This window comes from Terrapene carolina, unplaced genomic scaffold, assembly GCF_002925995.2.
Source record: "Terrapene carolina triunguis isolate 2854851 unplaced genomic scaffold, T_m_triunguis-2.0 Scaffold26, whole genome shotgun sequence".
NCBI lineage: Eukaryota > Metazoa > Chordata > Testudines > Emydidae > Terrapene > Terrapene triunguis.
The window spans coordinates 3,270,663-3,284,290 of NW_020664377.1; the positions used below are offsets into that span (position 1 = coordinate 3,270,663).

Here is a 13,628-nt window from a genome sequence, read left to right on the forward strand (position 1 = left end):
GGGGGTTGGGGTGTGGAGCGCTTACCTGGGGCAGCTCCTGTTTGGTGCGAGGGGTACAGGTGGGGATGTGGGGAGGGGTGCAGGAGCTCCCATTTGGTGCTCAGGGTGGGGGTGGGGATGTGGAGGGGTGCAGGAGTCAGGGAGGGCGGGGGTTGGGGATGTGCGAGAGGGTGAAGGAGTCAGGGAGGGCAGGTGGCTGGGGGCATTTGAGGCGGGTGCAGCAGTAAGTGCTTAGGGTGTACAGGGTCTGGGAGGGAGTTAGGGTGCAGGAGCTGGCTGGGGGCTGGGGTGCAGGGTCTGGCCAGGAGTTAGGATGCGGGAAAGGGCTCAGTGTTGGGGCAGGAGGTTGGGCTGTGGAGCGCTTACTTGGGATGGCTCCCATTTGCTGCGAGGGGTGCAGGTGGGTATGTGGGGGGGTGCAGGAATCAGGGAGGGCAGGGGGTTGGAGGGAGTGTGAGGGGGTGCAGGAGTCAGGACTGGGGTCATGAGGGTGCTCCCAGCCCCCTGCCCTGAGCAGCTCATGGCAGGGGGCTGGGGAGGGGTATGTGTAGGGGGAGTGCAGGGGCCCCGCCTTTGCTCCGCCCTGCCCCGATTCCATCCCCTTCCCCAAGACCCTGCCCCCGCCTCTTCTCCGCCTCCTCCCCTGAGCGCGCTGCGGCGGGGCAAGCTCAGGGCGGGGGGAGGAGGGGCGGGAACGCCACACACTCTGAGGAGGAGGCGGGGGAGGGGGGATCTTGGCTGCCGGTGGGGGCGGAGTCTGCAGCAGGAGCCCTCAGGACCAAGCTTCTGCCCCCACAGCTGCCCGGCCCTGGGGCCCCGTATTGTTGGGGCGCCCCGTGCCAGGGCACCCTGTGTTTTACCATAAATCCGCCTCTGCTTAAACTTATATTTGTGGTACCTAACAAATCTCCATTAAAAGGGAAATGGGGGTGGGGAACGTGGAAGAAAGAGTTTCTCCCTGAGGATATGGTGGAAATGTGTTTCAGCTCATATTGGCACATCCACGTTTACTTGGCAAAGATTTCTGTGAGACTAATGAGAGCTGAGTTTAAGGTGACCATTGCCAGATTTAATTTCTCAATTGTGTGTGGAAATAATTAGATTTCCCATCATTGAAGCAGTAAAAGTAATCACAGCAATAGCATATTGTTATAGTAGAACTTTAATGTAATAAAGATTTATTGATAATTGCCTTACTTTACTACTAACTGATGTGTCTTAGAAGAATAAAAAAAAGAAAAATATGCACACCTTAAGGTCAGGAAAAATTGCAGAGACAGCCCCCTAAAGAATTTGTTTTTTTCTTTTATTATTCATTCAGACTCAGCCAGGCTACTGCTATAATGGGTTAGTAGCTAATTTTAAGTAGAATATGTGAATTGCCATAGTACTTTAAGAAGTAATAGCCTGCAGTGTTTGTTTTTAGCTGGTCTCTTTGTTGCCTATAGTAAACAAATGAACAGACAAAGAGATTGACAGGTGAAAGGTTGACAGGTGTATTTAAAAAACAAAAACATAGCCTTAATTTTCAAAAGTGACTATTGATTTTGGGTGTCTTAATTTTTAGGTGCCCAGTTTGGAAAACCTTAAAGGGGCCTGATTTGGGAGGGTGGGTGCTCAGCATTTTCTGAAAACCTCACTTGTTTAAAGTTCCTCAAGTTTGGCACCTAAAATCATTAGTACTCTTTGAAAATTTACATCCATAACCCTATGCCCCTTCCCACCCAAATACAGTAGTTTAACTTCTTGCCTTGCCTTAACATTTAAAAAAATATTTCCAATGATGTAAGCTCACAGTCACAGTGGTTGCAGAGAAGCTAGGCTGAAAATAGTCTGACATGGGGACGTACAGCAATAGGCTATTGCACTGCCATTGGAAAGAAAGAGATTCATGACTGAGACAAGACTTTGCTTCTCAGCCTATTACAGGGGTAGGCAAACTGTGGCTCGCGAGCCACATGCGGCTCTTTTACCATTAAAGTGCAGCTTGCAAGTCCCCCAAGTGTCCACCCTTCTCGACCTACCAGATTGGGTGGGGAAGGGCTCAGGACCTCTACCTTGCAGTGGGGTAGTGGGGTAGGGGCTTCTTTCCAGCAGGAGGGAGACTCAGGGCTTCAGCCCTGCAGGGCTCACTTGCTGGGGCTCAAGGCTCCAGCAGGAGTGGGGCTGAAGCCCCAAGACCTGGCTCCTGGCAGGTGTGCCCGAGCTCTCTAACTTCTGAAGATTGTCCTATGTGGCTCGGAAGGCCAGTAAGTTTGGCCACTCCTGGCGTATTAGCAATGAGGCAAGGCACTTGCAACGCCTGCTCTTTCAGGTTAAAGGTCTTTAACTTCAGATAGCTGGTCACCAGGCTTACAGTTGTTCCTGATGTAAATAACCTTGAAAACACTGGGTGAAATTCTGGCCCCATTCATGTCAATGGCAAAACTCCTATTGATTTCAGTAGGGTCAGGATTTCCTCCAATAATTCTGGATCTGATAGTATGGTTTCAGACATATTCTTTGCCTGGTGCTGTGATATCAGAGCTAGAAATATAGTTACCTCTGCCCCCCACTGTTCCTCAAACTTTTGCAGTGTGCTGTGTGCTAATAGTCCACCAGGATACTGCTGTCTGTTCTTGCTGTGGCTGCATTCTCGTGGTCCTCTGTGTATATCATTTGGGATGTGCTTTGGGTCTCTCGGGGCGAAAAGTGCTGTCTGTATGTAAAATAATAATTATTCCTTCTGGTTATGGCATAACTCTTGATGCTTTGATGCATCAGCAACTCTGAAGGTATTAAAGGAATGTCCACAACATATACTGATTTCGACAGTCTAATAAAATTTCAGATAAAATGAATACTTCTGTATAGAGCTACACTGAATAGTCTACTTACATGGACCTCATCACAATAGCATCTGAGCACTTTGCAGTCATCAATGAATTTTTATCATCACAACAGTCCTGTGAGGTAGGAAAGTATTACCTCCATTGTACAGACAGGGAGCGGAAGCACAAAGGGCACTAAGCAATTTGCCCAAACTCACACAGGGAGTCTGTGACTAAGCCAGGATTGAACTCAGATCTCTTGAGTCTGAGTCTTATGCCCTATCTACTAGATCATTCTTCCTACCCTATGAGCTAAAAGGCCTGGTTAATTTTATTGTGCTTGCAAATAGCTTTTTCTGGACTTCTATCTGCAAGCCAAATACAGTGTTACTTGACAGCTGTATACTTTCTAAGCAGCTGTATTTTTTGGCAATTAGACTTGGTTTGTGTTCTGCAGTCTGATGTTAATTTCTCTTCCTCTTATCTAGTTTTACTGTTTAGTGCACAATGTACTCACTGTACATCTTGTGTTTTACATATGATGACTGCTTTGGCTGATATTATTGCTATTTCTTCTGAAATGAAGGCAATAACAGGAGTCATTTAGGGCCTCCAGTAGCACTACAAAAATCAACTGGAATACAGTTGTCTTGTAGTGTCTTCAAATGGATGGAGCTTGATTTCAGGTTGCCATGGAAACCCCTGTGGAGGCTGTACAAATTGTCTTGCCTTGTTTATCCTGATTTAATAACAAGTGGACTTCTAGAGCTTGAGACAATAAACAAGGCATGTTCTTGGCAGGCTCATTAGACCAGCTAATGCACCGCTAATTTCTAAACTTGGCACCCCCCAAAAGTGGCATATAGAAAAATATGGTCCAAATTATGGTCTCTGTGGTGGCTTTTACACTCTCAGCTGTCTTTAGTGGGGGTAGAGGATGCAGTGGTGCACTGCTCCAGCACCCGCTGCTGGAGGCGTTCTGTTTGTGGCGGAGAGAAGTAGAGAGAATCCCTGCAAGGGTGGTGGGGGAACACACTGATGCAGCAGCTACTGTCTTCCTGGAAAAGGTGCAGCGTGTGCTCCCCACTGTGCTGGCCACCAGCCACTACAGGGCGCAAAAGGAAGCAAGACTAGTACCTTAGTCACAGGAGTGCTTCCACTGAAATCTATGAGGCTGTTTGTGTGCAAGGAAGGTGCTACTCAGCATGAGTAAGGCTTGGAGAATCAGACTCGGAAACAGTGTGTTCCATTTCCCTATTCTGCACCCAGTCTTGTTGGATTTTCATTATGGGACAGATTACACACAATTTACATACAGGGCCAAGCACAGCACCCCAAAGGTCTCTAGTGCAGAGTGTGCTATGCCAGGTTAAGGGGTATTAGCAGTAGGCATACTCCAGGCTGATCAAGGAGACATCTGTATCTCTGAGATCCCTTTCTTAGTGCTCCCTGTGAGGCAGTGTCTCTGTGCTGCCTCCATTGCAGAGCTGTGCATTAAAGGCACAGTTTAGCTCTATGATACCTTTTATTCAGCTAAAACAACAGTAGTATTGGGGACTAATTTCCTCCTACTGTTACTCACATCTTCTTGTCAACTGTCTGAAATGGGCCACTCTCATTACCACTACAAAAGTTATTTTTCCTCCCTTGGTATCCTGCTGTCAATTGAATTGTCTCGTTAGACTGACCTCACACTTGGTAAGGCAACTCACATCTTTTCATGTATTTATACCTGCTCCTATATTTTCCATTCCATGCATCTGATGAAGTGGGTTCTAGCCCACGAAAGCTTATGCCCAAATAAATTTGTTAGTCTCTAAGGTGTCACAAGGACTCCTCGTTGTTTTTGCTGATACAGACTAACACGGCTACCACTTTGAAACCTTTTATTCAGCTGCCACCTATGTAGGGTCTCCCCTTTTTCTTTCCCTTTATACTGAGCTAAACCGGCATAATTCTGACACTGACCAGGGAGTGAGGAACAACATGTGTCAATGAACCTCACAGCTGATATTTAGAGACAATACATTGGAAGCACCAGAAGGGAATATTCTTTCTCCTCCTTAACTCAGATATCACCACTTTCTTTATGCAATAAATGTTGTTGTTGCTCAAATGTATCCTCTTTAATGGGCTAGCATTTCTCATCATTTTCTCAAATGAGCCAAATTATGAGCAGTAATGAGAAACTGTGTGGTGACAATGGAAAGTGGAATATAAAAAGAAAAACTGGAGACACCCAAGTGAGCCTCCAAAACAGTTAGACACTTTTGCAAGCTTCTCACTAACAATTTTTTTTCTATATAGTATTTCAAGTCTTCTACCAGCACAGCTGCACAACTCTAACACAATGTGTGTGATGCTGCACCACTCAAAGCTATATCCCTGGCAAGCTCAGGGAAGCATTTGAGACATAAGGCTAAAAAAATACACAGGGCCAATTTCAGAGTTTTCTCTAAAATGGGCTCTCTGGAGTGTGAACCGCACAGTTAAGTGGGGAGTTGGAGGCAAGGCACAAAAGTTGTTCCCCATCCCTCAAGTGGTTTCTAAGGCATGCACCTATGCACAGCCCCTAGCTTGAATTTGGCCCTTGAGAAATAGATGAGTGAAGGTGAGACGCTCAGTGAATGGTTTGAGAAATAGAACAATTCAAGATAAAGTGAGAAACATTGGAAGAAAAAGATCTCATTTTATGACACCTCTCTCTCATTCTCAGTGTGCAGAGTAATAAAATAGAAATAAATGAGCTCTCCAATTTTCAATGCAGGATGTTAGAAAAAAAAATGAGAAATTCAAGTTACAGAAAAGATAGTGGGAAATTTTTCAATCCCTTTTGATTATTATCCCCATAAATAAAAAAAAGTGCACTTCCTAATATTGCAGAATATTTAAGGCAGAATTACATAACGCTTTTGTCTAGTGCACCCCAGATTTGCACCAGGAGCTGACCTAAGGAGCTGGGTTTAGTATTTTGCTGTCTTCTCCCTGACTTATATTTTAAAGGGGGATTGCTTTTCTTTTCTTTTCTTTTCTTTTCTTTTCTTTTCTTTCTTTTCTTTCAGGTCCATTGCATATTGTGAAAAGAAACCATGTCTCTTTAAACTGTCTGAAATTAACACTGAGGCTGTATTCACTTTTGCCGCTTTTCCCTGCATGTTGGGAAAAAGCTAGAGAAGCCCAATTGATTTCTAACTGTACTGTGCATGGTGGGGCTGCAATAGAGTAGAGTGTGGGAAGGGAGGGGCAGGCTGCAGAGGGAGAATTCATTTCCCCTCCATGCACAGACATGGAGCCCTAAGCTGAGAACGTATAGCCCTATAGTATATGTCAAGGGACGGGAGAAGAGAAAGAAATGGGCGGAAGAGGAGGAGAAGAAGTGCAAATGGAGGAGGGGGGTGTCTATTTTTGACCCATTCAGGAAGGCAATCTGCTGCTTGAAGTTGTAGGATATTCCTCTTTATTTCCCATGCTGTGGTTATATGCAAAGGCACAATGAAGGGGGAGGGGAAGGCAGAGTGCCCAGACCCCCCCCCACCCTTGGCCACAGACACTACGTATTCCTGTGCACTTTGCGCCCTGACCTCTGCAGCTGGGGGTGCCCTTTGCTCCCCGAGCTTCTGAGGCACAAGCCCAGAGTGGGGCAAACATGGGACTATAAAGGGATGGGGCCAAGGCAACCTCCTCCCCATTAGGCTGCTGCCTGGGGGTCCCAGTGCCAGTGCCCAGTAGTAGTGCTAGGCCTGAACGGGAGGGGCTTCCTCTGAGTTGGCAAGTGCCAGGCCTGGGTGGGAGTGCTCAACGGTGGATCAGTGCAGTTGAGAGTTCAGGGCTTGGAGCCACCAGGAGCCAGGGCAGAGCCAGAGTCAGGTGATGCTGGGAGCTAGACAGCAGAGACTCCTGAATAGCGGTGCCTCCCATGGGTAGCAGGAACTGGGCACAAGTTGTGGGGAGGTGAGACTGGCACAGCCTCTGTGGGGAGTCACCTCCTGCTCCCCTAGGACTCCTCACACTGCCCCTATTGTCTCCCAGTTTTCCCCCACTGCACCACAGCACCCTACCCCCCACCCCTGCCTCCCCATGTCTCTCTCCACCCCCAGCCTTCTCTTTCTTCTGGGACTCAGCTCCCCTGGGCCACTGTCCACCTCCTGCACACCTTTTTGGGGTGACTTCTGCTACTTGGCAGGTAACCTGAATTCCCTCCTTAGGAAACCTCGGGTTGCACCCCTATTTACATGACACGAAGGATCTTCACTCAAACTTCAAGAGGGAGCTTAAATCGGTCATCTCTGCTCACTCTCTCATTAGGTGTTAAATATTTGTAAACTTGAAATTCTTGGCATTGTCTCTGTTCCACCGGTTATCTCTCTGCCCATCGTCAGTGAGCCAGCCCTGACCCAGAGGGTCTCTGGCCCTTGCCCAGTTTCTGCCAGCTGTCTGACTGAGGCATGCTGTAGGACTGGGGAGTGGAAGGAGAAGGTGGGATGGGATTCTCTCCAACTAACTTGAAAAAGAGAACATGGAAGCAGTATGGAACTCCTTAGAGGTGTTTGGCTCACCTCTAGGTGACAACGGCAGGGCTCCCCAAACCCAAATGGAAAGGATGCAACCTAGTAGTCCAGCACCAATAATATAAAGGACTCTTGGCAACCGCTGCTACTTGAATATCCAGAAACAGCTGGGCATCCAAAAATCCCTCGTTTGTGAATCTCAGTAACCAAAGATGGGCATAGACCCATGCAATCATGTCTGCTACCGGGGTGCCACCAGAATTTTCTTGAGGAGGCCCAAAGCTCTCTATCCTCTGTCCTGCACTCAGCCACAAGCTCTCTCTCCCCTGCATTCTCCACATGCTCCCAGCCTCACACTACCTCCGCTGCTTTCCCCACACTCAGCCCTGAGCTCTCCACCTACTGCTCCCCATATCCAGTCCTGAGCGCTCACACTACCTTTGCACCCAGATCCACACTCTCCTCTGCACCCAGCTGCACACACACTCCCCTCCACCCCCGCTGCCACCCGCCCAGCTCCAAGCTTTCCCCATTGCACCCAGCCCCACGATCTCCCCATCCCACACCTAACCCCATGCTCTTCCCCTGCACCAGGTCTGAGCTCTCCTGTCTGTCCCTACTCCACAACTAGTCCGGAGCTGTTACCCAGAGAGGTGGTCAGGCTGAAGAGCACTATCCCCACCACCAAGATTGGATGTTTTTCTGAAAGATCTGCTCTAAGAATTATTTTGGTGACATTCTGTGGCCTGTGCTATACAGGAGATAAAGCTAGATGATCCAAATGGTACCTTCTGGCCTTTGAATCTAGGGGCTGGTCTACACCCATCCGCTAGTTCGGCGGCTGGGGATCGAAGTTCTGGGTTCGACTTATCGCGTCTGGTCTGGACGCGATAAGTCGAACCAGGAAGTGCTCGCCGTCGACTGCGGTACTCCAGCTCGGCGAGAGGAGTACCGCGGAGTCGACGGGGAGCCTGCCTGCCGCGTGTGGACCGCGTGTGAATCGCGGTAAGTTCGAAGTAAGGTATGTCGACTTCAGCTACGTTATTCACGTAGCTGAATTTGCGTACCTTACTTCGACTTGGGGGGTTAGTGTAGACCAGGCCTAGGAATCACCAGGGGCCAGGCAGTTCTGGGAGCCCCAGACCCCATCCTATTTCTGCTTCCCCATGAAGCACCAAAAGCCCATATCTAGTCACCCCACCCTCCTGTGACTGGGGGTTCCCAGTGTCCCCTGCTCTGCTTGTCCCTGGGGACTGGGGATGCCCAGTGCCCATGGGCACCGGAAGAACTGCAAAGATTTTTTTGGGGGGGAGGGAAGCAGGTGCATGGGGTCACAGTGTCACCCAAATTTGGCCCAGCTACTCCCCTTCCCCCTGTCCTGTTGGAGGGGCAGCCAGGTCAAATCTGAATGAGCGGTGTTGCAACCTTGTACACGGGGTTGTAGTGCCATCTGGCTACACCCCTGTCATGATGAAGGAGCAGCCAGGCCAAATCTCCAGCTCTGGTCAGGGGCCAAGCGAGGGCCTCCTCCACTCTTGGGGAACCCCTGGCTGCTGCTATAAATTCTGCTGTTTATCTAACTTCTTCCTATGCCCTATCGGCATTGCCTTGGCCTTATCTGAATTTTGTCTCAGCCAGTTAGCTCTCATCTATGTCACCGTTTCCATGAAACATGGACGCAGGGCAGCCCATACTGCCTCATGAAACCATCTAATGGACTCAAATATACATAGACACATGCTTTAAAAATAGTGAAACTTATATATAAGACTGTAGCGCAAAGGCGTAACATTAAACAAGATTAAATGAGTTACAGTTCCTCAGCCACACTTACCCATCTTCCCTGCTGAACAGAGGGTTAATATTTGTACTCCTTATTGATTTGCACCTGTCATGCAATTAGCCCACAAAATTACAGCAGCCAACCCACTCTAACTATAATTCTTCCTAACTAGCAATTGCTTTTATCCTGTACATACCACGTAACCACATAGAAAGTCCTAATATTTCAAGTCTTTGTAGGCATAAATGTGTAACTATTACAACTTTTAGGTACATGATGGGTGCACAATACTTCGAATACCAAGTGTTTGAGTACTATTATGTCATAGAGTAACATAAGAACACAGCACATTTTTTTTCTTCTCAGAACTATGACTACAGGATAAATCTCCAAAAAAGAATTATTGATACTTTTTTGATTCTTTAATGTCATCGTGTATAGGTTAATTCCCTCTTCTCTTTCATGAATGTAAAAAATCCACTTCTGATAACCCAGAAGCCATTATCTATTTAACTGAACAGCTCTCTCCCTTGATACAAAAAATATTTACACAGAGGAAGATTTAGTTTATGTTTCCAACACTACACTGTGTTTTCTGTATCTCTGTTGGGGAGGAAGAAAGCCTTTTGCACTTAAAATATGGAGCTCCTAATAAAAATGAAAATGTTCTTTGAAATCTCTGACATGCAGAAAAGCTGTACGTGGTTTATAAAAAAAAATCAAATGTTGAGAGAAATGAGGTAGGTCTGGAAGATGTTTGTTCCTCTAGCATATGTCTTACATTCAAAAACTTTAAGTATTGAATAGAAAGAGAATGGAAGAATTAACTGCACCCTATGATCTGCTAGTAATCCAACAATTCTTATGAAAGAAAGAAATTGTAGTAATCTCGTATTTCATATACGCAACAACAGGGCATTTTAACTTTCTCAGTTTCTGAGAATGATTGATGATTTTTCTTATGAATGTTTTTCCTACCTATGTAATAAAGGATCATCTGCACAAGGGCTATAGGGATTATTCCATTTTGTCTTCAGAACAAATGCAAACACACAGTTATGCTGTCCACAGCCTTAGAATGATGTATGATCTGGCCTTTTGGAGAGAGAGAGAGTGTATGAGAGTGTGTGAGAGAGTGAGAGAGATCTAGCCTTTTGAGGTAGGGGTGTGTGTGTGTGTGTGTGTAAAAGCAGTGGTTTTTTTAATCACATCTCTAAGGAGTATGATCAGCATGAATATTAAATTACTGTTCCTTACTGCAGGGTATCTTTTTGGAAAGCTAAGACTGTCTTTCCGATATTTCAAAAAAAAGAAGCTCTATGCCAAATTGGCCTAAGGAACAGTGAGATAATCTGGTTTGACAAACTTGTGATTGTTTTTTACAATCTTGGTTCACATTCATAAAAGTAAAGAGGATTGCTGTCCTATTGGTTTTTCTGTGTCTCTGATCTCCATCATGTGCTCTCATAATTAGATCACCCGGAAGAGAAAATAATTTATCTTGCAAAGCATCCACATTCAGCCAATTCGATTGCCAGGGCCAAAACCTGCTGCATTAAAATAAATCCCTACATCAAATATACTGTTTACTTCTGACTATGGATGGGAGGTAGTGGCCGGGAGTGAGACAGAGAGTTGATGGGAGAGAGAAGAAATAGGAAAGGCTGTTTTCCTGAGATGTCATTCTATATATCATTATTATATATTATTTGTAGCACCTAGTGGCTACAACCAACACTGGGGGCCTATCTCTTTAGGCAACACATAGAAGGAAACAGTACCTGCACTAAATAGCTGATATCTTGTTGTCTAAAATCTTAATAAGTTTTTAAACCCTTGGAGAATGAAGCTTGAGTCTTTGGGATTTTATCTCTCTCAGTGTTTTTTACACAGAGCACTCAAAGTTAATGTTAACCAGATGATTCTGTAGTGAAAATGCATTTCACATTTAATAGGGTGCTAAAGCTTGCAGGCCTTTTCAAGGCTTCTAGAGACCGTATGGAAAGTTCTGACCACACAGTTTTGTTATTTTTAAAAAGCTCTTCTTGCTCTGTATAGGTCTTATACTTTAAAATGATGTCTCTTTTTCCTGTAGGTATGTCAGCAGCCAAGCTGCTGGCTGAATCTGGGCTTAGTGTTGTGGTTCTAGAGGCCCGTAACAGAGTTGGAGGAAGGACTTTCACGGTTAAGGTAAGTGCTTTTTGACAGCAGTAACACTTGATTTTGTGGGCACATAGTGCCACTTCTGCCATTGCCAAGAAATGGGCTAAGGATAGGAAGAGGTTCTGAATAATGTGGATCTTCAAAATGGATATAAATGTAAAGGTTGCTTATTAAACACTACATCTCATTTAGATTACGTGGCATGTACAGTGGTTGCCAATGTGCTTAACATATATCAGACACTGAATTTGAAAATATTCCCTTCCTCTTTCACATACAAGTTAGACTTCTGTCCATTGCAGAGGAGAGTCAAATCATTATTACTTTATATACATGTGCCGGTGGAAGGAAGTTGCCAGGCCAATACAATATATTGATGAGCTAGTTCTCATTGGGTATTGTTATGATGTCAGAAAATACAGAGTTGCTATAGATGCCGTACGCAGCCAGGATCATATTGTAGAAAGATGTATGTTTGGAAGAACCAAAGGTGTTGTTTTAGGGCAAATGGGCACTCTTTCTACATGGGTACAATCCAATAGAAGATGAAAACTTTCACAGGTCTGTGACAAGAAACAATCAAGGCTCTTGAATATTAATGTGATAGGCTCTTCATTACAGCTCAGAGGTTTCTTTTAATGCCATTTCCCTATAAGGTTGTCTGGAACAAAACTATTACAGAAATGTACTGTACTTTGTTTCCCAACTACATTGGTTGCCATTAACAAAATAAGCATTTAACTGAGATACCACACTGTGATGTACAAATATTGCAGCTATTAATCTAAATATAGAGAGATGCTTAAGTATGTCAGACACTGCTGTGTGGTAACTGGGGATAAATATTAGTATTCAATAGCAACCATTGTACTAGAAACCCCAGCACATAAACTACATCCTTCTATGACATTAAAAATACTTGATTTAAAACACTTGCTATAAACAAAATCGAACAGAATTATTGTCTTGGGAAATCAGCCTGCTAACAATAGTATGTCTCTCTTACTTTTTGCTTTCTTCCCAAGTGTATCTGATGATGATCAAAGTTCTGCCTGGAGCTCCTTCACTGCCAGTCACTAATGCAGCGGTGTTACATGTTCACACTGTATTATATCCCAGTCCTATGGTGCTGGAGAAGGAATTATTGTTTTCAAATACTCCTAGTGAGGTGCTCAGATGCAACAGAGCTAGGGGCCGTGTAAGTATCTAGATAGAGACGGCAAGCTTTGCTACCAGATCGATTTTCAGTTTCAGTATTAATAGAGGAAACCTTCTGCAAGGATTGGGGGAGCCTCTTTTTCAGTACAGAAACACAGTACAATATGGATTCTGAAAAGGTAGGGATAAATTTTTTTTAATGGCCATTTATTTAGATTTTAACATTGCATCTTGTATGCTAAGAACCTCAAATTATTAAAAAGACAATAGGGAAAACTATATTGAAATACTGAAAATAATAATTATCAAACTGTCATGACAGCATTACCATGAGCTCACAGTTCGTCACTGTGTAATAGTCCTCTATGTCTCTCATAACCCTCCTCATCAGAACTATGTGCTTGGTTCCCCACTGCTTTGCACCTTGTCTACTCATTGATATTTGGGCACGACTGTGTTAAGGCGTGGAGAATTGTAATTTAGCAGTGTTTGACACTCACTTTGCACCATTGCACAAGTGTAAATAACTACATAATGTAGACCGCAGTGGAGAATCAGGCGCTAACTTTCTTTGCTCTGGCAGGAAATGAACAGTGAGACAATAGGGCCTCTTGAATTCTGTTGTTGACTCGATCCTGTACCTGTTTGAGTCAATGGAGTTTTGTCATTGACCACAATGGGTGCAGGACAGAGGTCGTTGAGGAGATTTTGCAATATCTAAGACCACCTTCCAGTTCCTAGAGCTTTCTGTTGCAGACCATCCTCTAGCCTTTCTAATTCTTGCCATTTTTCTTTTGACAGAACAAGCACGTTAACTATGTAGACGTTGGTGGAGCGTATATAGGACCTACACAAAACCGGATCCTCCGATTGGCCAAGGAACTGGGTATAGAGACGTATAAAGTCAATGTAGCAGAGCGTCTTATCCATTATGTGAAGGTAAGATTTAAATCTTCTTTTCTGCACACAGCTAATGAGAATGTTGAACTTTGAAAAGTACTGGCATTTGTAAAAAGAGTCCTGTCTAAAGTGCCTCTTTGGTAGTTCAGTATGCATTTATCTGTAGTAGATATTGCTTTTCCATTTTGATTTATTGGCAATTGAAACAAAGATTTTCTTTTTTAAGTGTAAAAATGTAATAAGAAAAGCCAAAAAGGAGTTTGAAGAACAGCTAGCCAAAAACTCAGAAGGTAATAGCAAAAGTAC

General features: G+C 44.8%; 1 protein-coding gene across 1 annotated transcript in view; it reads left to right on the forward strand.

Annotated features, from left to right (window-relative positions):
- The window catches only part of LOC113406350 (amine oxidase [flavin-containing] A-like), a 52,446-nt gene that overhangs the window by 9,766 nt on the left and 29,052 nt on the right, over positions 1–13,628 (forward strand). The window contains exons 2-3 of the mRNA XM_026650725.2: positions 11,197–11,291; positions 13,224–13,361. Of these exons, the coding sequence (XP_026506510.1) occupies positions 11,197–11,291; positions 13,224–13,361 (233 nt within the window). The remainder of the gene's footprint in view (positions 1–11,196; positions 11,292–13,223; positions 13,362–13,628) is intronic.